Source organism: Centropristis striata, chromosome 6, assembly GCF_030273125.1.
Source record: "Centropristis striata isolate RG_2023a ecotype Rhode Island chromosome 6, C.striata_1.0, whole genome shotgun sequence".
Lineage (NCBI taxonomy): Eukaryota > Metazoa > Chordata > Actinopteri > Perciformes > Serranidae > Centropristis > Centropristis striata.
In genome coordinates this window covers 2,283,667-2,310,064 of record NC_081522.1, presented here as the reverse complement: position 1 = coordinate 2,310,064, position 26,398 = coordinate 2,283,667, and the positions used below count along the sequence as shown (strand labels likewise).

The window sequence follows — 26,398 nt, the reverse complement described above, 5'->3', positions numbered from 1 at the left end:
TACTCAACACCCTGGTGTGGTGGTCAAGAAGTGACTTCTCCAAAATATATGTGTGACTGGAAACAGAAATGTGAAAAAGTAGCTTATTTTAAAAAGCTTATTTTTTGTGACGAGGCTAAATTTAACCCCATTTAACAATTCTAATCTGTTAATAGTTTGTCCTGTATTGCAATTAACTTGTTCTGACCATATTTCTTGAACAAATTAAAGTCACAATTTTGATAAATGCTATGGAGATGCAAAAGAAAAAGGTAAATTTGTGTCTCTGTAAGCAGAAAATGTGTCTAGTTTTTTTCTATTTTAAAATATTATAAACATAACTAACCATAAACGTCCATTGAAACGTTTATGTCACATCACAAATCTTTGACATTTAGGGGTAGAATTAAAAAAACAAAAACATCAGAAATGTGTTCTATGTGGTCCACTTTTAGAACACATCCTTTAAGGATAACTGGGTCTGGGTTCTTATGGGTTAAAGACCTCAGACCAATTAATTTAAAGGACGTCAAAAAGTAAGCGAGTAAACATAACTGTTTTGTTTTAGTATTGATTTTGTTTTGTTTTTGCAGTAAGAAGAAGGAATTGACAGTAACTTTCTACCCAAACTCAGACTCTGACAGGTAAGTTTATTGGTTAGATAAAGAGAATCAGTAAAAACAAAGCACTAATTAACTCTCAGGTGTAGCTCATCAAATGAATACTGCAAATACTAAAACTCTTGTTTATGAATTCCCCTCTGCAGCCATAAAACCAAGTCCGAACCAACAATCAGGTGAGACAATACACAATAAAACACTTATCTGATGTTGACCACTTTCCAGATCTTTACTAGCGTAGCCAGTTTCCTTGAAGAACTTTGCTCCCTTTTGAACAAGGTACTTATACCTTGGCTGTTTTATTTTTTTATTTTAACAATCATGACCAGAAATGGACTCTGAATCTGTTACAGAACTACTGCTGGAAGGCAGGATAATGTGTCAGTCTTATAAATGTGCAAAATGAACTGAATTTGATTCATATTAAGTTTTTTAGTTTTGATGTGTATGTTGTGTTCTTTTCATTTTTTTTAACATGTTTTTATTTGAAGAAATGAGTATTGACCACAGATATTCAACATACATCATTTTTCTTATTTCCCCCCCACCCATCCCCATCCTGCTGATGTTCTTTTCATTTTGATATGTTTTAATCTTGTGCTACAATCTGTTCTGCAGCTTGTTGAACCAGAAATGGAGTAAGCCCGAGATGCAAAAACTTGCAAAGTCGTTGTCACGTTGCCCCACCTTGTCTGTCCTGGAGTAAGTAGCACTAAATACAGTTCAAATTTAGGTAACCCCCTACGCCCTGGTTACTTAACACAGTGTAAGTAGATGAAAGAATACAGGATTAGATTATGCAAGCCATCACTTCCTCTTTTGGCCATCAGAGCAGGCTTCACCACAACTTTAGCACGACAGCTAGCATGTTAGCATCACATAAGTAGATCTAAAATATGGAACTGCTAGTCAGAGTAGACGATGGCTGCTCTGACTAGCAGTGCAAAATTGGGTCATTTGTAATAGCACCACACTGTGTTCCACTGAAACATATTGTGCATGTAGTCAAATAACATGCAAATAAAGTTCTCTCTCTCTCCCTCTGTGTGTGTGTGTGTGTGTGTGTGTGTATGCTAGTGTTTCTGGAGGCCATTTGGATGTTGAAACTCTGAGGGCACTGACTCAATGTTTGCCCAGATTCAGTGCCAACAAGATCATGTAAGACTGGTTTCACATCAAATTATCCACCACAAAGCACAGTAGTCTGCATCAGCTATTCTCAACCTTTTTTGACCCCCGCTCACTGAACACAATCTCACACGCACAGTTCAGATCACTCAAAAAAAGAAACAAAATGACCAAAAAAGTAAACAAAATGACTAAAAAAGACACAAAATGACCAAAAAAAGACACAAATTGACCAAAGAAAGAAACAAGATAACCCAAAAAAGAAAAGAAATACAAAAAAAAATGCAAATTGACCACAAAATGACCAGAAAATACACAAACCGACTAAAAAAAGATACAAAATGACTAAAAGAAACCCAAAAAATGACCAAAAAAAGACATTAAGTGACCAAAAAGACTAAAACACATGAACTCTTTAACTCAGTGGAGACAGAGCTGACTTCCAAAATGATTTGGCGACCCCCAGAAATCATCTCGCGACCCCAATTGGGGTCCCGACCCCAAGGTTGAGAACTGCTGGTCTACATAAACTACATACATAAACACATTCTACATAATACTGATTTTTACTTTGCTTTTTTTAAAGTTTTAGTTATCCAAAAAGTAGCATGAAGACATTAACCCATAAGAACCCATGGTGACACCTGTGTAACAAACATGTTGAATCTTCTATTTTTTGTTACTAGGCTAAGTTTAAACCCATTTAACAATTCTAATCCGTTAATAGGGTGTCCTGTATTGCATTTAACTTGTTCTGACCATATTTCCTGAACAAATTAAAGTCACAATTTTGATATATGTGATGGAGATGCAAGCAAAAAGACACATGGTTATTTGTATTTATTTATTTATTTATTATTGATTCATTGTTATTATGCTATTTAAAAACAAATCTGAAAAATAATTGATAAATGTTGTTAAACAGAACAAATAATGTCACAATTTTGATAGATGTTGTGGAGATGCAGAGAAAAAGGAAAATTTGTGTCTAGTTTTTTTTAAATTTTAAAATACAAAATATTAAAAAACACAAATACTATAAACATAAATACTATAAGCGCCCAATGTAACGTTTATGTCACATCACAGATCTTTTTAGGGATATTGTTTTTGAAAACACATCAGAAATGCTGGAATACCCCCCATAACTTTTCTTTAAGGATAACTGGGTCTGGGTTCTTATGGGTTAAATGCACTTTTTTAGTTTGTAGTGGTTAATGATGGCAAGGACAGAAAACAATGCTCAGCATCCATAAGAACTGAACAGCAGCAGTTTATTGAAGTGATGATTCTTGACTCTTCTCAGTGTGAATGACAGCTGCTCTTCAGTGGAGGGTTTGGTGATCCTGACTGCTTTGCTGTCTGAGTGTCCTGCTGTGGTGGAGCTTCATATCAGGTACAGACCAAGCTCAAAGTTCTGTCATGAAGGGGGGGATTAGCTATCAACAGGTTACAGAGGATATGCACAAAACTCCAACCCCCACAACTCATATTCCCTCACATAGGGTAAATCAAAATAGCTCTAATAATATGCACAGAAACACGAGCTTGCCAAAGTCAAAAAACGTGTTACAGAAAGCGAGATACCTTCCAATCTTAAGCGGGGGGCTGGTCCCTTTCACACCACTCAGAAAACCAAAATAATATCCAAACCTATACCCTCAACACACAACAGACATTGTTACACAGCATAAATAAGGAACAAATAAAACAGATGAGAAAAAAAAAAAAAAAAAAAACACATGAGGAAACAAACAGATGAGAAAAACAATCAAACAAAAAAGAACAGACAAACAAAACAAGCAAAAAAAAAAAACAAACACTCTCAGGTCTTTCCATTTTTACTATGCCTTATATTGACCCAAAGTGCTCTTAAAGTCAAATTCCATATGAGCTTGCCAAATTTTTAAAAAGTCTGAGGATCTGCCTTTACTCCTATAATATATATTACCCAGTGTAAGATAGCTAACATGTTTATTTCTGCTGTGAAGTTGGTCATTTGAATGTGTGGGTCAGTGGGGATTGACTTGCTTTTGGAGCCAGCCTCAAGTGCAAAAAAAGTTTTGCCACCTCTGCACTGGCTTCATTTTCAGCCGTGGAGGAATGCTTGTTACATGCACACTTGTGCAAACATACTGCACTAACATATGCATGACTATCATTACTCTTATCAGACAAGACGGTCATGCCATTCTTCTGCACCAGTCATACACTTAAATTTTTTTCCTTAGCCGAAATGTTCATGTTTTAATAATTTAATTATTCACAAATTAATATTTCTCTGGACTCTGGAACTGCCTCCCCCTCCACATCCGTGCAGCGCAGTCACTAAATGTTTTTAAATCCCACTTAAAAACCCACCTCTTTTCTCTTGCCTTCTATTAAAGTTTTTTTTCCCTCCGGCAAGTGCTAGGGAATAGTGTCCCCTAGTAATCCCACAGTGCTTTAAAAAAATATCCCATCTTCTTTTAATTTATTTTAAATTAAATTTTGTTTTGTTTTTTGTTTTCTTTGTTACCTTTGTCAATTCTGTATTTTATTGCACTTTCTTGCACTTTTATGTGAAGCACTTTGGTGCGGCTCAGCCGTCTGTAAATGCGTTATATAAATAAATCTGACTTGACTTGAATATTTAATGCTTAAATTAATTCTTAAATAGTGGGGTCACCACTGCCACACTAAATGTATTTCTTATGTTTTAGTCTCAAGAGTCCTATCCAGGTGTCCATAGTGTTTCCTGGAGGGAGAGAAAAACCTACAAATGAAGTTTCTAAAAAGCTCTGGTATGTATTATGTTATTGTCACTGTGTCACTGTGTAATGCCTCAGTATTTCCAGGTGTTAACCAGACAGGTTTTTGGTAAAAGTTCAGCTTTGCTCATGGGCAGAAACTGATAAAAGTCAACACTGGACAGCAAGGCAAGGGAGGGAAAATCCATCCAGTTGGGGAGCAGACAGGAGTTTATAGAGGAATCAACCAGCAGGGATGAAAGCTGGACACAAAGTGACACACAAAGTGGCCACAAAAACACAAAACGATGCAAAATGACTACAAAAAGACACAATAAGACAACAACACTTAAGTCTATCTCTGCCTCTATGTATCATATATGCTGGGTCCTTTTGCGTATCTGTGCCAAGGGGCCCATTGTCTCATAATGACTGTACACCTGCACAATCTGAACATTTTTGCATATAATCTGCACTCTGCACATTCTCCACTTAATTTGCACTAAATTGTATATAGTATATTATTAATATTTTTTTGTATATTTTGTATATTGTTAAATGTCTTTTCTTAGATTGTTTTTTTATCTTATCTTAAAATTGTGTGATTTTCTGCGGCTGTAACAAAGACATTTCCCCGCTGTGGGATTAATAAAGTCAAATATAATCTAATCTAGCCTTCTAAGGTTACTGCAGGGCAGGAGGGAGGGGCAGGATCTGAAATGACAAGATAACTGCTGTAGGAAAGGAAAAGGCATGCTGTAACAACTCATAATGAAACAGCCATTTCAGAACATCCTGTTGCAACAGGATGTTGTACTGGTATTTAATATCAAAATATCATTCAGTATAGCAATGCAGTATATGGAAGAAAAGGCTGTTTGGCTTGTTTGTTTTAGTCTTGTTTAGGTTTCTTTGTAATTCAACTATAGTTAAGAGATGGTAGCGACAAATAGCATGTGAAGGATCACCATCATTTAAACCTCTATGGCACGCATTATGATGCCAGTTAGGAAAAAGTTATTTTTTTTTGTCTTAAAATAGACTAAATAAACATAATCTGAAGAAATTTTATAATTCTTTTTTTCTTTTGGAAGTTTTTGGGGTTTGTTGCCCGTAGGCAACATTGTACCACAAGTAATATTAACATAATTTACCTACTAAACATGTGTAAAAGATTCAGTAGCTTCAACAGGGCTACATAACATTTTGAATTTAAAAACATTATAAAAGGAACTTTTTTAACCGGTTTCCTGTCTGAATGTTGCCTGTAGGCACCATTGTACCATTGAACCAACGACCCATTGAAATGATTGTCTTTAATAGTCTAAGTGTATGAAACTATCAAAAATGAAGGTTTAACTCACCTATCAGTAGGAATATATTTTTCCCAGATGGAAAAGGGACAGGAAATTACGTTTTGAGCAATTTTTTGTCGTGCAAAATGGCAAAGTTGTTTCCTTTTGAAAAGTCTGCAAAAAAAGGTTTCAATATGGCCTCCTGGAGGTCATGTGACAAAGTAAAGCATTGCTATTGGTTCCCTATACTCTTCCCTCTTTTTTAAAGTATCGCATCACTCAAAAACATGCAAAAATTGATATGTTGCCTGAGGGCAACACCGTACCATAGAGGGTTAAGTTTAAAGACATAAAGGTACCTAATATTAGTATTTGTGGTGGTATTTATGATGATGATGATGATGTTAATCCTGAAACCGTTGTCTCCGTCAGTCTCAGCTTCTGTGATCTGATGCCTGCTGATCTGGACAGAGTGTGGAGCAGCTTGGGAACCTCCTCTGATCTCACTTTGCTGGAGTAAGATGCACAAAAACACAATTTAACCCATAAGAACCCATGGTGACACCCTTGTAACAAACACTTTAAATCTTCTAGAATCTAAGATTAAACCCATTTAACAATTCTAACCCATTCATAAGGTGTCCTGTATTGCATTTAACTTGTTCTGACCATATTTCCTGTCACAATTTTGATATATGTTATGGAGATGCACAAAAACAACAAAAAGGCAAATGGTTATTTGTTTTTATTTATTATTAATGTGTTACTCAAAAACAAATCTGACAAATAATTAGTTGTTAAACAGCACTATTAATGCCACAATTTTGTTGTGGAGATGCAAAGAAAAAGTCAAATTTGTGTTTCTGTAAGCAGAAAATGTCTAGTTTATTCATTTTGAAATAATAAATATTATGAACACAAATACCATAAACGCCCAATGTAACGTTTATGTCACATCACAGATCTTTGACATTTAGGGGTAGTATTTTCTCAAAAACATCATAAATGTGTTCTATGTGGTCCACTTGGTCTGTGGTATATCCCCCATCATTTTCCTTTAAGGATATTTGTGTCTGGGTTCTTATGGGTTAAAAACACTTGTCATTAGTCTCTGCAGGCTAACGCCCATGCAGGATATATCATGGTAAATTCAGATATGGCCATAAATCATAATGCACTAATATTTTTATGATCTTTTTCATTGTGTTTTTATTTTCTGCACTTATGTGCTTAACCCATAAGAACCCACGGTGACATGCGTGTATCAAACACTTTAAATGTTCTAGAATCTCCCATATTCAGCTTTATGCTTCACCTTAACTCATTAAGACTGTGTGACTGTGACAGGAAGTGACTTCTCCAAAATAAAGGTGTGACTGGTAACGGAAATGTGAAAAAGTAGCTAATTTCAAAAAGCTTATTTTTTGTTACTAGTCTAAGTTTAAACCCATTTAAAAATTCTAATCCGTTACTGTCCTGTATTGCATTTAACCTGTTTTGACCATATTAATATATAGCTGTGACGTATGTGTCAGAAAAAGGCAAATTTGTGTTTCTGTAAGCAGAAAATGTGTCTAGTTTATTTATTTTAAAATAAAAAATATCATAAACATAAATTCAAACAAAATGAACGCCCAATGTAACGTTTATGTCACATTACAGATCTTTGACATTTAGGGGTAGAATTTTTTTTTAAAACATCATAAATGTGTTCTATGTGGTCCACTTGGTCTGTGGTATATCCCCCATAATTTTCCTTCAAGGATAAATTGGTCTGGGTTCTTATGGGTTAATGTATTTCGGCAGCTAGCCATGTTGTACTTTTTCTTGTCTCTGACATCATTATAAGCCCACATCGTTGTCTATCAGTCTGTCCAGTAACAGTTTAGGTAACAAAGGTCTGAAGACACTGTTGGACTTCCTACCTCGCCTTCGTAGCATCCAGGAAATAAAGTAAGACTCACACACAAACTGACATAAAAGACACATGGTGATCTTTATTGCAAACCCCCAATATAAAGTTGAATGAGTGACTTTTTTATTGAGGTAGGAGGAGCATTTTAAATGAAACATGACACACTGTTGTAGGATACACAGACCGGATCTACTCTTTGTGTTTGGCAAAAGCCAGGCTGTTATTATCTCACCAAACAGGTTCCAAACAAAGTGTGTCGGCACTGGCAGCTACTCCACTTGCCCCAGGGCATTATGTGCTATAAATGGCTCATTTACAGCTAAATGATGTCCTTCCGCCTGGCTCACTGTTTTTGTTAATGTTTTTCAGTGCCAGCAACAATGGGATTGGCATGGAGGGAGTGGTAATGCTGGCCGGTTCTTTGTGCTCCCACAACAACCTAACACAGATTCACATCAGGTACTCTTTGTTGTTCATTTTAGGCATTTCATGGTTATATTAGAGCAGCAGAGTGAGCTCCTGTTTGGCGAGCTGCCAGTTAGAACTGCAACAGCTAATGAATGCTGCTTAACCCTCTATGGCAGTAGTTCTCAACCTTTTTGAGTCGCGACCCCCAATTTAACATGCATGTTGTCCGTCACACGCACAGTTCAGATCACCCAAAAAAGAAACAAAGACACAAACTGACCACAAAATGATCAAAAAAGCCACAAAATGACCGAAAGAGACACAAAATGACCAGAAAAGACACAAAATGACCCAAAAAAGAAACAAAATTACCGAAAAGACACAAAATGACTAAAAAAAGACACAAAATTACCAAAAAAGGAAACAAAATGACCAAAAAAGGCACAAATTGACTACAAAAGAATCATAAAAGACACAAATTGACCACAAAATGATCAAAAAAGCCACAAAATGACCAAAAGAGACACAAAATGATCAGAAAAGACACAAAATGACACAAAAAAGACACAAAATTACCAAAAAAGGAAACAAAATGACCAAAAAAGACACAAATTGACCACAAAATTATCAAAAAAAGACACCAAATAACAAAAAAAACACACAAAATGACAAAAAAAAAAGAAATTAAGTGACCAAAAAGACTAAAACACATGAACACTTTAACACAGTGGAGACAGAGCTGACTTCCAAAATGATTTGGCGACCCCCAGAAATCATCTCGCGACCCCAATTGGGGTCCCGACCCCAAGGTTGAGAATAGCTGCTCTATGGTACGCATTATGATGCCAGTTAGGAAAAAAAGGTGTTTTTTGTCTTAAAATAGACTAAATAAACATAATCTGAAGACATTTTATAATTCTTCTTAAATTTTTGGAAGTTTTTGGGGTTTGTTGCCCGTAGGCAAGTGAAAAAAGAGAGTTTTAAAAATGAATTCTAACATAATTTATTTAATAAACATGTGTAAAAGATTCAGTAGCATCAACAGGGTACAATACATAACATTTTAAATTTAAAAACATTATAAAAGGAACTTTTTTAACCGTTCTCTTTCTCTGAATGTTGCCTGTAGGAAACATTGTACCACTGAACCAACGACCCATTGAAATGAATGTCTTCAACAGTTTAAGTGGATGAAACTGTCATAAATGTTTAATATATTTTTTTCAAGATGGAAAAGAGACAGGAAATTATGTTTCGACGTTTCGAGTGATTTTTTTGTGGCGCAAAATGGCAAATCGGTTTCCTTTTGAAAAGTCTGCAGAATAGAATTTCAATGTGGCCTCCTGGAGGTCATGTGACAAATAAAAGCGTTGCTATTGGTTCCCTATACTCTTCCCTCTTTTTTTAAAGTATCACATCACTCAAAAAGATGCATTGTAGAAATTTGACAGGCCAAAAGTGGGGATGTTGCCTGAAGGCAACTGTTCCATAGAGCAGCTATTCTCAACCTTGGGGTTGGGACCCCAATTGGGGTCGCGAGATGCTTTCTGGGGGTCGGCAAATCATTTTGGAAGTCAGCTCTGTCTCCACTGTGTTAAAGTGTTCATGTGTTTTAGTCTTTTTGGTCACTTAATGTCTTTTTTTTTGGTCATTTTGTGTCTTTTTTTGATCATTTTGTGGTCAATTTGTGTCTTTTTTCGTCATTTTATTTCTTTTTTGGGGTAATTTTGTGTCTTTTTTTAGGAATTTTGTGTCTTTTTTTAGTAATTTTGTGTCTTTTTTTGGTCATTTTGTTTCTTTTTTGGGTCATTTTGTGTCTTTTTTGGTCATTTTGTGTCTTTTTTGATCATTTTGTGGTCAATTTGTGACTTTTTTAGTCATTTTATTTCTTTTTTTGGGTAATTTTGTGTCTTTTTTTAGTAATTTTGTGTCTTTTTTTGGTAATTTTGTTTCTTTTTTGGGTCATTTTGTGTCTTTTTTGGTCATTTTGTTTCCTTTTTGGGTGATCTGAACTGTGCATGTGAGATTCTGTTCAGTGAGCGGGGGTCGCGGACAACATGCATGTTAAATTGGGGGTCGCGACTCAAAAAGGTTGAGAACTACTGCCATAGAGGGTTAACAGCTATTTTTTTCTTTTTTTTTGCATAAAAATGAATTGATTTGGAAGACAATAGTCTTGTTTTCCTATCAACTGGTGCTAAATGTGCAGATTGTTAGTCTGATAGTGCCCTGTTGGTTTTTCAGTGGTGTAGACAGAGAGAAGGTGATCCTGAAGTTCTGCCCCAACAAATGGTAAAAAAAAAAACTGCATCTGTAAAATCCTCCACACATCCTGATACTGCTGTCTGCATTTTCATGCAAATAAGCTAATTCTGTGCTCTTTTTTAGGGATGACAAACAGCTGCTAAAGATGTTCAGGTACAGTTAGCAGACACACATTTGACTTTATTTTTAATACGAACTCTCCGCCACATTTCATTATGTCAAAAGTTTTTTAAAAAAAGCATCCTCTCCTCTTTAATGCTGCAGGATAAACAACAGCCGCCTCCTGCCATCCAATATCACCAAACTCTGCAAACAATTGGTCGAGTGTCGCACCCATTTGGAGTTGGAGTAAGTTTTATTATTGTATATTGTATACACATTATGCAGTCATGATTAGGACAGAACAGGAAGACATTAATATACTGTTATGTTGTGACAGTTTGTCTCACAGCTCATTGACAGACAAGGCGATCGAGAGTCTGCTGAAGTTCCTGCCGAAGATGACGTCATTGAAAACACTCAAGTAAGACACACACAGATGCTTACATTAATTTGTGTGTATGGTTCTGGGTGTCTGTAAAGATTTCTCTCGTTGTGTGCAAGGTTATAATAGTTTGGGATTTTTCATTAGTTTTAGTTTTAATTTCGTTGTGAATTTCGTTTGGTCATTTTGTGTCTTTTTTTTTTGTCATTTTGTGGTTTTTTTTTGTCATTTTGTGTCTTTTTTTGGTCATTTTGTGGGGTTTTTTGGTCATTTTGTGTCTTTTTTTTGGGTCATTTTGTGTCCTTTCTGGTCATTGTGTGTCTTTTTTGGTCATTTTGTGTCTTTTTTTGGTCATTTTGTTTCCTTTTAGAGCCATTTTGTTTCTTTTTGTTCGGTCATATTGTGTCTTTTTTGGTCAATTTGTGTCTTTTTGTGGTCATTTGTTGTCATTTTGTGGTCAATTTGAGTCCTTTTTTGCTTAATTTTATGTAACTTTTTGGTCAGAGAGATGTTTTAGTTGTTGTCTGCTTCATTATTTGTCCAAAATTCATTGTATCAACTGAGTTTGTATGATCTGAACTGTGCATGTGAACCCAGTATTTATGTGTTGCTTTATTATCTTTAATAACCAGCTCCTCTTTTTAATTTGAGTCAGTCCTATCTTTTTGTCTTTAGTGTCAGCCACAGCATCACATCCACAGCTGAAGCACTGATGTTGGCCAGATGTTTGACTGCCAGTCAGAGAGTCACATTAGTGGAGCTCAGGTAAGATTTATTTTTTATTTGTTCTGTGTCCAGGTTGTACGCAAGAGGATTAGGGCCACACATTAAATAAAGAAAAATTTGAGTTCTGACTTTAAACTCAGAATTCTGTGAATAAAGTAAGAACTCAAATATTTTTTTCATGTGTGGCCCTAATCCTCTTCCGTAAGGTTGTCTGCCTTTTTTTGGCTATAATTGCTAGGAGCAGTGTTTCCCACACATAGACCATTCTGTGGCGCACCCCCACATAATGGAGACCGACCGCCACAAAATGATTCTGTTATTTTTTTCTCCTCTCTAGGACATTAAAAAAACTGTAACGTCTATAACGTTAGCCTACGCACAGAAGACACCGCATTCACATCAATAAATAAATGTTTTACAATGAACCGGGCCGATCTCAGAGCTGTCAAGACTCTCCGGTAACGTTAAGGCATATTGAATGGTTTCCTTAAATGCCGTTAACGGGACGAGAGCAGTCAAAGCGGCTGCTTCAAGCTAGCTACATCGAGGGTAGGTTCACTTCCTGTTTTCAAAGTAAAAGCACAAATTCTATCGTTGTAAAAGGCAACGGCCGTTTTATTTTTGTAAATGTAACCGGAAGTGCGTTGCTCACGATGGCTAGCTTGAGTAGCCTAACAAAAGTAAGTAATATATACATTGTTACGTCATGCCAATAAAGCCAATTGAATTGAATTGAATTGAATCAAAAGTGTAAACAGCTGGTATTTAGACAAATTAACGACGCACTGGGGATCGAAGTGGCTACTTTCTCGCCTAAAAATGTTTGAAATGTCAATAAAGTGATATATTTAAAGAATTTAGGACTTTACCGGTGTCAGTGGAGCACCACAAATTGCTATCTGGTCTGTGGGAAACACTGCTAGGAGTTAATTATATTAAATATTTCACTACAGTAATACTAGATATTTTGGTAAATGCTGATTCAAACTCCTTTCCAGGCCTAAAGCTGAATCCTTCATCCAGTTTGACAGTGTGAAAGCAGAACAAGCCAGCTGCAGGTCTGTGATCAGGAACTGTCGTTTTGTTTAGAGTGCACTGTCTCCTGGTATAAACAATAAGTACTAAAAATCCTGGTTGTGTGTACAGGTTAACTCATTGCAGCCTGAACACTGACGACTTGGAGAAACTGCTTGAGATCCTACAGCAGGGTCCCCAACTGTCTCACCTGGAGTATGTGCAAACCTAGCCCATGTACTGTACACCAGCTGTTCTCAACCTTGGGGTCGGGACCCCAATTGGGGTCGCGAGATGATTTCTGGGGGTCGCCAAATCATTTTGGAAGTCAGCTCTGTCTCCACTGTGTTAAAGTGTTCATGTGTTAATGTGTTTAAGTCTTTTTGGTCACTTAATTTCTTTTCTTTTTTGTCATTTTGTGTGTTTTTTTTTTTCATTTTGTGTCTTTTTTTGATCATTTTGTGGTCAATTTGTGTCTTTTTTGGTAATTTTGTTTCCTTTTTTGGTAATTTTGTGTCTTTTTTTGGGTCATTTTGTGGCTTTTTTGGTCATTCTGTTGCTTTTTTGATCATTTTTTGGTCTTTTTGTTTCCTTTTTGGGTCATTTTGGGTCTTTTTTGGTCATTTTGTTGCTTTTTTGATCATTTTGTGGTCAATTTGTGTCTTTTTTGGTCATTTTGTTTCCTTTTTTGGTCATTTTGTGTCATTTTGTGTCTTTTTTGGTCATTTTGTGGCTTTTTTGATCATTTTGTGGTCAATTTGTGTCTTTTTTGGTCATTTTGTTTCCTTTTTTTGGTCATTTTGTTTCCTTTTTTGGTCATTTTGTGTCTTTTTTGATCATTTTGTGGTCAATTTGCGTCTTTTTTGGTCATTTTGTTTCCTTTTTTTCGTCATTTTGTTTATTTTCTGGGTGATCTGAACTGTGCGTGTGAGATTCTGTTCAGTGAGCCGGGGTCGGTGACAACATGCATGTTAAATTGGGGGTCGCGACTCAAAAAGGTTGAGAACTACTGGTGTACACAACAATACTTACTTACACTCTGTTGGTACGGATGCTGAGTTATTCTTTCTTTTTCTTTGGACTGCAGTATATCAAGTAACCAACTGGAAGATGAAGCAGTGAAACATCTTTTGGACTCCCTAGAAAAACTTAAAATCTCCAACTACATGAAGTAAGATACAATTCCTGGAATATTGATGTTTTTGTCAGTCTTCATTTGTACCGGCTGTGTAAAACAAAACAAACAGCAAAACTGACTTTTTATTAACGGGTTGTTAAACACAAGATTTAATGTTGTACTGTAGACACATGCAGCTTGGCCTGTGGTATGGAATACTTCAAAATTACTTCAAAATTATTTAATAGATGTTTTAATACGACAATAGGTCACACACACTGTAAAAACGCATTTAGTAGATGATAGATGATGTCACATATTCAAGGCTGTCTGTCCAAAAAAGTTCTTAATCGACTGACTCTTGATTTTATCTGCTCATTGATTTGTTGATTTCACCAACAGATCTCTAAATATGGGGTGCTGTAGAGGTTAGCACACAAAAAATCTGCACTTCGGTTTAATTGGTGACTCTAAATTGCCCGTAGGTGTGAATGAGAGCGAGATTGGTAAATATATATATTTCTATATAAAAAGTGCTTTTATCCAAAGAGCTTTACACTCCAGACTGTGTTCATTCACACACACATTCATACTGGTGGCAGAGGCTACCGGGGCACGCTGGTGCCACCTGCCACCATTGGGAATTCATTCATACACTGATGAACGCTAGCCTGGGTATACCCATACTGCCTTGCGCACTCGAATTTCATTTCGAACCTCCATCCAGTCTGGCAACCAGGGAGGTTTCTTAGCCCTGTTTTAGGGATCCAATCACAGAGCGGGGAGGGACGGCAAGACGATGACGCGTACTAACCGGCAGACGGAAGCTTGTAGTTTTCTTACGGATCCAACATGGCTGCTGCAGACGCAAAACTCTCTTTAGCTGTAGATGGTGTTTTAAATAGTTTAGAGTGAAAGTTGGAAGGCGAAAGGTCTCTCAGCGGCTCCGCTGTCCCCCGGCTCGATCACCGGCGTTACGGTAGCGGGGCTATTAGCTATTAGCCCCGCTACCGTAACGCCAGTGATCTGGCTCCAGGAGGCCATATTGAAACCCTATATTGCAGACTTTTCCAAAGGAAACAGCTTTTCCATTTTGCGCCACAAAAAATCACTCAAAACGTCATTTCCTGGCCCTTTCCATCTGGCAAAATTATATAAACCTTCATTTTTGATGGTTTCATGCGCTTAGACTGTTCAAGAAATTCATTTCAATCATTGGTTCAATGGTAAGCCTACAATGTTGCCTACAGGCAACATTCAGACAAGAAATTGCTTTAAAAAGTTCCTTTTATAATGTTTTTAAATGTTATGTATTGTACCCTGTTGAAGCTACTGAATCTTTTTCACATGTTTATTAAATAAATTATGTTAACACGTTATGGTTCAATGTTGCCTACGGGCAACAACCCCCCCCCAAAAAAAAATATTCTAAAATTTCTTCAGATTATGTTTATTTAGTCTATTTTAAGACAAAAAAACACTCCAAACATTTTTTTCCTAACTGGCATCATAATGCGTACCATAGAGGGTTAAATTTATTTTTTTTTAAAGCCAACTTACTATTAGATGTTTTTCTTTTTAGTGTATTTCTCAAATATCAATATGGTAATTAACATGGACAGCATGTAGTTTGCACAATTGTTAACAGTGATATCACACATGATAATTAATGGGTTAAATATTGTAACACTTTTCTCATCTTCATCCACAGTTTGAGCAACAATGGCCTGACCCAGCAGGGACTAATGTATGTGGCCAGCACACTGAGTACCTGCAACATCTCAGGTGTTGAAGTCAGGTAAGTCTGTGCATTGTGGAAATGATTGAAAAGAGGCAAACAAGAAAGCAATTGAAATGTAACAATTATCAAAGTGTTCATCCCTGTTTACCTCTTTGTCGACGCACTCAACTTTTTGTCTCCTGGTAGTTTGGGAGCGGAGGAGAAGTGTCTCATCTGGTTTACACAATATGAAAGTTGTGTAAAAACGCTAAGGTAAGGACATCGTTTCACAATTACCTTACTTAAAACTTAAACTTAAAAACTTAAACAAATACATTTTAGTAAACTTTGAATTAATGAATTTTACATGAAATTACCATTTTAAACTGCTATGAATTACAGCTCTTATTAAATAAAATTAATGACAGTTTCTCTTTGTTTTAAATAAAATAAACCACTCTTTTTACAATGAATGCACCGTCTCCTCCTACCTCCTTCTGCTTCCAAGGGCGCTAAGTTTGAGCTCAGCCTGCTAGCAGCCCATCTTCCTCTCACACACACCTCGCAGTAACAGGATACGACATGTAAATAGTTAGTTTGCATGTTTTACCAACTCTGTAGCATCATTATCGTGCTGTTTTTTGCCGCGGCGAGAGCAGGAAGTTTAGTGTCTTTGATAACAGGAAGTAACAAAATAAGAGTGGTGCTCTTCAAAATAAAAGCACAAAAAATAAAGTGGCATAGAAATTATAGATGAAATTAACTGCCATTTACAGGAGGTATTTATCAAGTCAGTTTAAAACCTACAGTAGACTGCAGTCGGCACATCCCCAGTTTGGAGAAGCAGGCAGGCAATTCAACAAGACCACAAGCTAGGTGATGTTCTGCTATGGACGGAGGCAGCAGTAAAACCGTTTTTGGCCACCTAAAAACCTATATCCGTTCGAATAAGTGTACACTTTATTAAGAGTATTTTCACCACTTTGCCCCTTCTGATGGGGAACTGAAGCCACTCCATCCACCTAGGATTTCTTCAAACCAACCAGACTCCTTTGACAAAATGGTACTTTTTACCTTGCAGAACACTGGAGTTGCTGGTCTAGTATTGTCTCAATCAAGTTGTTTCATTGTTATATTGCGTTACTTTGGTCCAAACTAACACCAAAGAGAAACAATTGTACAAATAATCCAACCTTTGCACTACAAAAAAAGAAAAGTTGGGTGAACTCAAAATTTCAAGGCAACAAACTTTGATAAAATTTTAAGTTGGACAATTAAACTAAATATTTTAAGTTTTGTTTTTGAGTTTGCTCAACTCTGAATTCAGATTTTTGTCAACTCAACACGATTGTAACGCCGCTTTGAAATGTCAGCTAATGTTGCGACCACAATTTTGAGTTAGCATAGATATGCTAATGGCTACTCTATTCCGCTAGCATCAGTTAGCCGCTAGCTTTCGCTTCACCGATTTCCTGCATTTCACAACAAAGAAATAAGAGTTATCAGAACTATTGTCCCTTGTTGTGAACCCCAACTTAAAGATATAAGTAACAACAACTCACCAACTTGTTTTTGAGCAGACAACTGGCTTCCTTTGTTGTGCTAACTTACATTATTACCCTAAATGTCAATCATTTATATTTCCAAGTTTTACTAACTTAAATCACTGTTTTAGGCCAAAAAATACAAGTTAGCTTTTTTGCAGTGTGGAGGCTCCAGTAGACCAGCAGCTCTCCTGTTATGCAAGCTAAAAAGTACAGTTTTTTAAAGGAGTTTGGTGGCTTTAAAGTAAGCATAAATAACAATTTCAATTCCCCATCAGAAACGGCTAAGTTGGCCTTTATTTAGGAGGATAAAATGGGTTTTCCTGCTTCCCTCATCAGCAGTACATTGCATGGCTTCCATGCTGTTAGTCCTTCCTTCTACTCCAAACTGGGTGCATGCCGACTGCCATCTGCTGCAGGTAAAACACTTCTAATGGACAGGAACATCATACAAGCATACTTCAAATACAAACTACTACTACTATTCCTTATTTAGTAGCCAATTTAACTGATTACATCACTATAACTGTATAACAGTACAGGTTTACCATGGCTTTTCTACGTGGTTTAAACCTTGATAACTTTTATTTCTGCATGAGGCACGTCAGAGCTATCACCGAAGCACCTTACCCGCTTCCAAAGTAGCGAGCACTGACAGATGGAAACAGACAGGAAGTTACAAAGTTCACCGTCAGCCAAGAAAAGCATAAAATGTCACCATATGTTATCATCACATGGTGGCACATTGATGCAACAATAGGTCAGAGCACCACTTGTGTTTGATTTTTAGTTATTTATAGTCAGTTGTAGTTGTAGGTTTCCCTAACGATGTACTTTCAGGTTTCAGTGCAGATTGCATTATTCAGTTAGGCAGTATATGTATATATATATGTAAGTTTCCATGTATTGAGTGATTCATTGTCTCTTCTCTCCTCTATTCTTCCCTTCCTGCCAGTGTCAGAGACAGTAGTTTGCAACATGACCATCTGGTCAGACTAGCAGAGATTGTGTGTGTCTGTCCCAGTCTGACCAAACTGGAGTAAGTACTCCTCTATCTTCAGACCATTTTATACTGTAGCTGAAGTTTTTTTTTTTTTTTGGAATTTAGCTCATTTAGGCCCCGTTCACACGAGGACGCTTGCGGGTAAAAACGACTAAATATTTTATCGGAAGTGCCTTTCGTTTAGACGGTGACGGCGTTTTGGGGCTTAAAAACGCAAAAATCTGAAACCACCCTCCAAAGTGGAAAAGTTGAATCCTCTCCTCCGTAGCGTGTCGTCTACACTGACAAGACACAAAACTCTGATCTGATCTGCTCACGTCACGTATGTGTTTACGTCACATACATGCTCCAGTACAGGAAATAAAGAAACGTGGGATTATTTCCATGGTGGGACCTTCAAGCTGCTCTGGCAGCTCTAATAAACTTACAGGAGTCTTTCCACCAAATGTCCAGGATATGTACAGATAGTATTAGTGAACAGAGAAGGATCTGGAATTACCTCCATCACATTCTGGATGCAGCAATTGGTGGGAGGAGCCAGACGGCTGTGAACGAGACCTGGGAGATCTAGTGATGGAGGAGAACTTTGTGGAAGGAGTAGCTGATGAAAATGTGTGGCGTGAAAACTTCTGCATGCCCAAAGATGCTCTTATGGCTTTAAGTGATGCCGCCTGGCTGCATACAATCACATTTCACACACTTTTGCGTCAGATTTCCTCCTGAAAATGCTCGTCCAAACGAGGAATAAAAAGTGAAGACGCGACGCCACTTTTGCGTCTTCTGTTCAGACCGTCCTTGTGTAAACGGGGCCTTAGTTTAGATTTTTTTTTGTCTCATGAAACCCTTCAAAAATCTCCCTAACAAAGCCATTTTAAGCAGATTTAAGCAGACATGAGCAGTTTTTGATCGAAGAGACAAAGAAAATATATATTTTTATGCATTATTTATGTTTTCCCTGGAAATTGATTGATCAGAAGGACATCTGCTGTGAGTCTGTAATGTGATGCAGTTTGTGTTGAGGTGTCTCAGATTGTCCAGTGTTTCAATTATTACTCTAACTCCCCAGGTTGAAGAACAATTGGCTGAATTTGGATTGGATAGAAGACTTTGTGAAACGGCTAAACCGCAGTCAGAGAGGATTTAGTGTCAGGTGAGAAATAATACAGCAGATTTTTCATATTCCACTTCAATTTAAGTGATTTATTGATCTGAAAGTAAGTTGTGTGAGTATTCCTTCTGAAGCAGTGATGGTTGAAGAACATTTAGCTTTGCTCCTTTCTCAGTAAATAGTCCATATTGTGTTTAAGCTATATATGCACTACCGGTCAAAAGTTTTAGAACACCCCAATTTTTCCATTTTTTATTGAAATTCAAGCAGTTCAAGTCAAATGAACAGCTTGAAAGGGTACAAAGGTAAGTGGTGAACTGCCAGAGGTAAATAAAAAAAGGTAAGGTTAACCAAAACTGAAAAATAATGTACATTTCAGAATTATACAAGTACGCCTTTTTCAGGGAACAAGAAATGGGTTAACAACTTAACTCTATGGAGTCTTGGGCTATTTTGTCCATTTTTTTATTCTTTTCATGTCTTTGTGAGTCATTTTGTGTCTTTTTTTGTCATTTTGTGTCTTTTTTTGTCATTTTGTGTCTTTTTTTTGTCATTTTATGTCTTTTTTTGGTCATTTTGTGTCTTTTTTTAGTCCTTTAGTCCAACATAAAATGTGATTTTGAATCTTTTTTTAATTTTCAAAACACTCATGCTCAATAAAGAATTTTAAATTGCAAATGTGCATTAATTTCAGAGTACACTGAGACATTAAACTGCATCATTTTCAATTAAATTCTGGAAAAGTTGGTGTGTTCTAAAACTTTTGACCAGTAGTGTATATTGTTGAATACTGAGTTGTATCCCCCTGTTTTCCAGTATTGAGGAGTCTTGGATCAGATCTGAGGAAGCTGTTAGTTTGGTGTGTCGCTGTCTGAACCTCAGCAGCAACATACACACTATCAGGTGAGATATGCAAATGCATGCACGCTAGTTGAAAGATTGTCAGATTGTCAGATTGTCATTGTTGACTCAATGTAGAATTTCCAGCTTCACTTTATGTCTGTTCTGTCTAACGTTACTATACTGATTGCTTTGCAGGGTTCACCACACCACACTGCACCTGTCTTTGAAGAAGTCTGCTGTACTGACCTCAGTCAGGTGATATATTTAGGCTGCACATGTAAATTCAATTCCCCCTCCACTCAAAAACAGGTTGATGCTATTACACTTTTATCAATCAATCAATCAAATTTTTATTCAAGACTCAGGGTCCATAGGAGACAGATATTAAAAACAGGAACAATACAAATAAATAAATTACACAGCAGACAAAAATATGACAGAAACCAAAAAAATCTTATCTTTTGTTGTGGGAAGGAAGAGCTTTGTATGACAACATATTTTACAAGGTACAAAATAATTGCTGAAAACATGTAGAAATACTTATAACTATATGTGACTGAGACCATAAAACAGTTTTTCTCAGTTTATGGGGGATCAGAATTTTTTGGGCATGTCTAAAATCATGGCTCAATGATGCACTGGAGCTTCCTTATCATAACTCCATCCTACCAACTGATGTACTTTTTTTTAACTTCTTAAGTGTCCTTGTTCTATTCTGTGTTTTTTTTCTATTGTTGTTTTTATTTATGCTACCTCAGTATTTTATTCTATTGTTTTTTATTGTACTTGAATACCGGACTGCTGTGACAACCGAATTTCCCTTCGGGGATGAATGAAGTAATCTATCTATCTATCTATCTATCTATCTATCTATCTATCTATCTATCTATCTATCTATCTATCTATCTATCTATCTATCTATCTATCTATCTATCTATCTATCTATCTATCTATCTATCTATCTATCTATCTATCTATCTATCTATCTATCTATCTACCTACCTACCCTACCTACCTACCTACCTACCTACCTACCTACCTACCTACCTACCTACCTACCCTACCTACCTACCTACCTACCTACCCTACCTACCTACCTACCTACCTACCTACCTACCTACCTACCTACCTACCTACCTACCAACCAACCAACCAACCAACCAACCAACCAACCAACCAACCAACCTACCTACCTACCTACCTACCTACCTACCTACCTACCAACCAAGCAACCAACCAACCTACCTACCTACCAACCTACCTACCCACCCACCCACCCACCCACCCACCCACCCACCCACCCACCTACCTACCTACCAACCAACCAACCAACCAACCAACCAACCAACCAACCTACCTACCTACCCACCCACCCACCCACCTACCCTACCTACCTACCTACCTACCTACCTACCTACCTACCTACCTACCTACCTACCTACCTACCTACCAACCAACCAACCAACCAACCTACCTACCTACCTACCCACCCACCCACCCACCTACCCTACCTACCTACCTACCTACCTACCTACCTACCTACCTACCTACCTACCTACCTACCTACCTACCTACCTACCTACCTACCTACCTACCTACCAACCAACCAACCAACCAACCAACCAACCAACCAACCAACCAACCAACCAACCAACCAACCAACCAACCTACCTACCTACCTACCTACCTACCTACCTACCTACCTACCTACCTACCTACCTACCTACCTACCTACCTACCCTACCTACCTACCTACCTACCTACCTACCTACCTACCTACCTACCTACCTACCTACCTACCTACCTACCTACCTACCTACCTACCTACCTACCTACCAACCAACCAACCAACCAACCTACCTACCTACCTACCCTACCTACCCCACCTACCCACCTACCTACCTACCAACCCACCTACCCACCTACCTACCAACCTACCTACCTACCTACCTACCCTACCTACCTACCTACCAACCCACCTACCCACCTACCTACCAACCTACCTACCTACCTACCTACCCTACCTACCTACCTACCTACCAACCTACCTACCTACCTACCTACCTACCTACCTACCTATCTATAACAATTTAAGTTATAAGTATCTTCACCAAAGGTGGCTATCATTGATTCATCTACTTATTACGTTTGCTGAAGCTAACGTTAACTCACGTCAGTGGTCATAGCGACGGAAGATTGCAATGAAGTAATATCCCACATAAACGCTAATTCAGGAGCATTTTATTAACCTAAAAACGAAAGGCAACGGGTTTTCTTTTTTTGACACCTTTGGCCAACATAGAGACCCAACAAGAGAGCAGATCTCTGCAGAGCAGTACAACCGAACACAAAGACAGCATGACCATTTAGAGAGAGACGGAGAGCCAGTGTGGCAGGAAGTCACCGGAGAAGTTTGGATATCAGATATCAGGTTTCAGTAGCTGATAACAGCAGGAAATAAAATGATAGCACACAACCTGCTGGCAGTGGTCCAGGTCATGCAGGGAGTACTGTAGGTTTTAATCTCTCCTCTCCTCTCCTCTCCTCTCCTCTAGTGGCTGCACGTATTAAAATAGAGTTTGTGTATTATAAAACGGTGTCAGAAGTAGAAGAATTTATTTCTGTTTGGGGTATTGGAGGTGTTTTGTGCAGTATTTCGCTGGAATCACTCATCCTCAGTTTCTAAAAAAAAAAAAAAAAAAAAAAAAAGTGTGTATATGTATGTAAGTGTGGGTGTGTATATATATATGTATGATATATATGTATGTATATGTGGTGTATGTATGTGTGATATGTGTATGTATATATCTAGTATATATATATATGTATGTGTGATGTATGTATGTGTGTGTGTGTGTGCGAGCGAGTATCTGTATGGGTATACATATGTATCTATTTTATTTTATTTTATTTTATTTTATTTTTATTTATTTCTTTGGTTGTTTTTTTGTGGAGTGATGAGGGCGTATGTCTAATTTCCTTGCATTTGTTTTTGTGATTATAAAATTGGACCAATAAAAGGTTTGTTAAAGCTCTCCTCTCCTCCTCTCCTCTCCTCTCCTCTCCTCTCCTCTCCTCTCCTCTCCTCCTCTCCTCTCCTCTCCTCTCCTCTCCTCTCCTCTCCTCTCCTCTCCTCTCCTCTCCTCTCTCCTCCTCTCCTCCAGCCTTGTGGACTGTGCAGTAAAGGGTTACCATCTTGCATCTATGAAGAGCAGCATCCTGAGGTGTCCTTCAGTGACAGAGCTGGAGTTAGTACTCTCTATTTTCTGTATGAATATAATATGCACAAGGCAATAGAAGGAGTTTATTGTTTATTGTTATTGTTAAAAAGATCCCCATTAGCTGTCACCAAAAGTGGGAGGAGCTAGTCTTCCTGGGGTCCACAAGACAAAACAAAAATCACTTAACAGTTAAACATTGTAGACATTATTATATACGTCATCAGAAATCATTCAGAATAAGTTATTACATTCATATCTATTACATTAATTCTCACTTATATACAGTAAATATGTTAATTCACTACTCACAAATTTAAATAGTGCATTCTCAAGTAATAATTAAAAGATACTTTACTATTCAGTTCACGTATATTCAGTGGGCAATTATGTGTGATGTGTTTTTTAAAAACTAAATGGAAGAAACAAAGTAAAAAGGAATCGTGTTTGTTTTCATTGTTCACAGTTTTTCCAGCAACAGCCTGGGTTTAGAGGGAGCTGAGTTTCTCTATTCTGTACTGCCTTTGCTGCCAAATCTCACTTCTCTCAGGTGAGATCTTTTTTTTTAACATTTGACACGTTTGTTAAAACCTATTTTAAGGTTCCCACAGTACAAGCGACTTCCTTTGTCTTTGCAGTGTTGGCTCTAAAGAGGCTCGTGTGACGGTGGTTGAGAAGCTCTCAGAGGCCTTACTGCAGTCTGCAGCCGTTCAGTGCTTAAAGTGAGCAACACACACACACACACACAAACACATTTTATGACTTTTGTCTGGAAGATTTTAGTTTGCATGATATAGCAGATAGCCAACACAATTAATTTTTGTTCTGTTTATGAACTGAAATGAAATCTTCCTTTTTCCCTCTCCCAGTCTATCAGGTCATGTGATCAGTGACACTGCAGCCCACAGTATGAGCAGAATGTTGCCCCGTCTAAAAAAACTCAAGTAAGCAACAGTCATCATAACCCTCTATGGTACGGTGTTGCCCTCAGGCAACATCCCCATTTTTGGCCTGTCAATTTTCTACAATGCATGTTTTTGAGTGATGCGATACTTTAAAAAAGAGGGAAGAGTATAGGGAACCAATAGCAATGCTTTAATTTGTCACATGACCTCCAGGAGGCCATATTGAAACCCTATTTTGCAGACTTTTCCAAAAGAAACAGCTTTGCCATTTTGCACCACAAAAAATCACTCAAATTGTAATTTCCTGACCCTTTTCCATCTGGAAAAAAACGAATTCCTGCTGATAGGTGAGTAAACCTTCATTTTTGATAGTTTCATACACTTAGACTATTCATTCATTTCAATCGTTGGTTCAATGGTACAATGTTGCCAGCAAAATTCAGATAAGAAACTGGTTAAAAAAGTTCCTTTTATAATGTTTTTAAATTTAAAATGTTATGTATTGTAACCTGTTGAAGCTACTGAATCTTTTACACGTTTATTAAATAAATTATGTTAAAATTAATTTTTAAAACAAAACCTCCCCCCCTCAAAAAAAAAAAGAAAAGAAAAGAAGAAGAATTATAAATTTTTTTCAGATTATGCTTATTTAGCCTATTTTAAGACAAAAAAAACACTCCAAACATTTTTTTCCTAACTGGCATCATAATGTGTACCATATAGGTTAATGACATTTCTGTCAAAATGTACATTATTATTATGGATCAAAAAGAAAGTTCCTGTAATGTGGAACATCCCACTTCTTGGGATGATGTCAAATGTATCAACCATCTCGTATATCTACGTATATCAACATTGGACGATGTTACTTTTAAAGAATCTTTTTTGAATTTTAACAAGTGAAATTGACAAAGGACGAACAGCAAGCAGATCAATGAAAATAGATTAGGTCAATAGGGATACAATTCAAATAATTACAATAATAATATAATATATTATTATTATTATTATTATTGATCTCCGGAGGGAAATTCGGTAAATATAAAATAGTGGAAATAGCAGAATATATAGACTTAAGAAAATATACAATCTTAACATCAAAACATATAGACTTCAACATATCATTGCACAAGTGAGCAGCAGTACGCAGGTGAAGTCTAAAATATGATAATAGATGAAAGAAAATCATCTATCCCCTCATATTTAGAACGGGTTATTGATGGTGGAAAACGGCATTTTCCTTCCATTTTCCGAGAGCTATGAAAATAAAAATATAAAAATAATGCCAGTTGTGTGTAGTATGAGTTTAGACATGAAACATGTTTTAAATATCAACATTGGACGATGTTACTTTTAAAGAGTCTTTTTTGAATTTTAACAAGTGAAATTGACAAAGGACGAACAGCAAGCAGATCAATGAAAATAGATTAGGTCAATAGGGATACAATTCAAATAGTCACAATACAATCAACCAGAATACAAAGTGTTAAAGTGCCCACATAAACCTAATGTGCTAGACCAGGGACCAGAAGGCCTTTGCAATGAGGCAATTTCCTTCTTTTAATCAAATTTAGGCTTCAATCACACGTGTTTTAGAAGCCTGGGGCGGCTTTTTGTAATTATTTTCAATGGGATTGAATCTGAGAACCTTGCGGTTTTCCGCTCTAAGTGCCCTGAAGGCCAGCTGCTGTACTGTATCACCTGGATGACACCTGAGTTTTAAACAAGAAAGGCTCGTCTTACGTTTTGCTACCTGCAAAACAAGCTCTGTGTGATCGGGGACTTAGAAACACACCTTTTTAAATGAGTGTTTGCTGAATTATTTCCTTGCTGTGTATGCCTCATAATCACTTCTTTTTTTCCAAATTATTATTTTAATGTCATATTATACACTTTATTTAAGGTTTATTCTTACTTTAATGCCCTTTTTCGTAATTTTTGTGAGGCACCTTTTAAGCATTTTGTGAAAGCTGCTATACAAATAAAGTTTATTAATATTATTTGACTTGTCTTCTCTAGTCTGTCTCATTGTGTGTGGTCAGCGGCTGGTGGACTGCAGGTCGTCAGAGTACTGGGAGAGTGTGTCAGCTTGGAAGGGCTTTGGTAAGACGCGCACACACACACTACCGGTCAAAAGTTTTAGAACACCCCAATTTTTCCATTTTTTATTGAAATTCAAGCAGTTCAAGTCAAATGAACAGCTTGAAAGGGTCCAAAGGTAAGTGGTGAACTGCCAGAGGTAAATAAAAAAAGGTAAGCTTAACCAAAACTGAAAAATAATGTACATTTCAGAATTATACAAGTAGGCCTTTTTCAGGGAACAAGAAATGGGTTAACAACTTAACTCTATGGAGTCTTGGGCTATTTTGTCCATTTT

General features: G+C 37.1%; 1 protein-coding gene across 1 annotated transcript in view; it reads left to right on the top strand.

Annotated features, from left to right (window-relative positions):
* Positions 1-26,398, top strand: part of nlrc5 (NLR family, CARD domain containing 5) — a 77,682-nt gene that overhangs the window by 35,470 nt on the left and 15,814 nt on the right. Inside the window, exons 16-43 of the mRNA XM_059335107.1 lie at positions 573-623; positions 746-775; positions 1,218-1,301; positions 1,677-1,757; positions 3,034-3,123; positions 4,430-4,510; positions 6,184-6,267; positions 7,621-7,704; positions 8,036-8,125; positions 10,319-10,366; positions 10,463-10,492; positions 10,604-10,687; positions 10,779-10,862; positions 11,499-11,588; positions 12,548-12,607; positions 12,696-12,779; positions 13,651-13,734; positions 15,392-15,478; positions 15,608-15,673; positions 17,900-17,983; positions 19,014-19,097; positions 19,872-19,958; positions 20,094-20,153; positions 23,063-23,146; positions 23,583-23,666; positions 23,755-23,838; positions 23,986-24,060; positions 26,041-26,124. Of these exons, the coding sequence (XP_059191090.1) occupies positions 573-623; positions 746-775; positions 1,218-1,301; positions 1,677-1,757; positions 3,034-3,123; positions 4,430-4,510; positions 6,184-6,267; positions 7,621-7,704; positions 8,036-8,125; positions 10,319-10,366; positions 10,463-10,492; positions 10,604-10,687; positions 10,779-10,862; positions 11,499-11,588; positions 12,548-12,607; positions 12,696-12,779; positions 13,651-13,734; positions 15,392-15,478; positions 15,608-15,673; positions 17,900-17,983; positions 19,014-19,097; positions 19,872-19,958; positions 20,094-20,153; positions 23,063-23,146; positions 23,583-23,666; positions 23,755-23,838; positions 23,986-24,060; positions 26,041-26,124 (2,118 nt within the window). The remainder of the gene's footprint in view (positions 1-572; positions 624-745; positions 776-1,217; positions 1,302-1,676; positions 1,758-3,033; positions 3,124-4,429; positions 4,511-6,183; positions 6,268-7,620; positions 7,705-8,035; positions 8,126-10,318; positions 10,367-10,462; positions 10,493-10,603; positions 10,688-10,778; positions 10,863-11,498; positions 11,589-12,547; positions 12,608-12,695; positions 12,780-13,650; positions 13,735-15,391; positions 15,479-15,607; positions 15,674-17,899; positions 17,984-19,013; positions 19,098-19,871; positions 19,959-20,093; positions 20,154-23,062; positions 23,147-23,582; positions 23,667-23,754; positions 23,839-23,985; positions 24,061-26,040; positions 26,125-26,398) is intronic.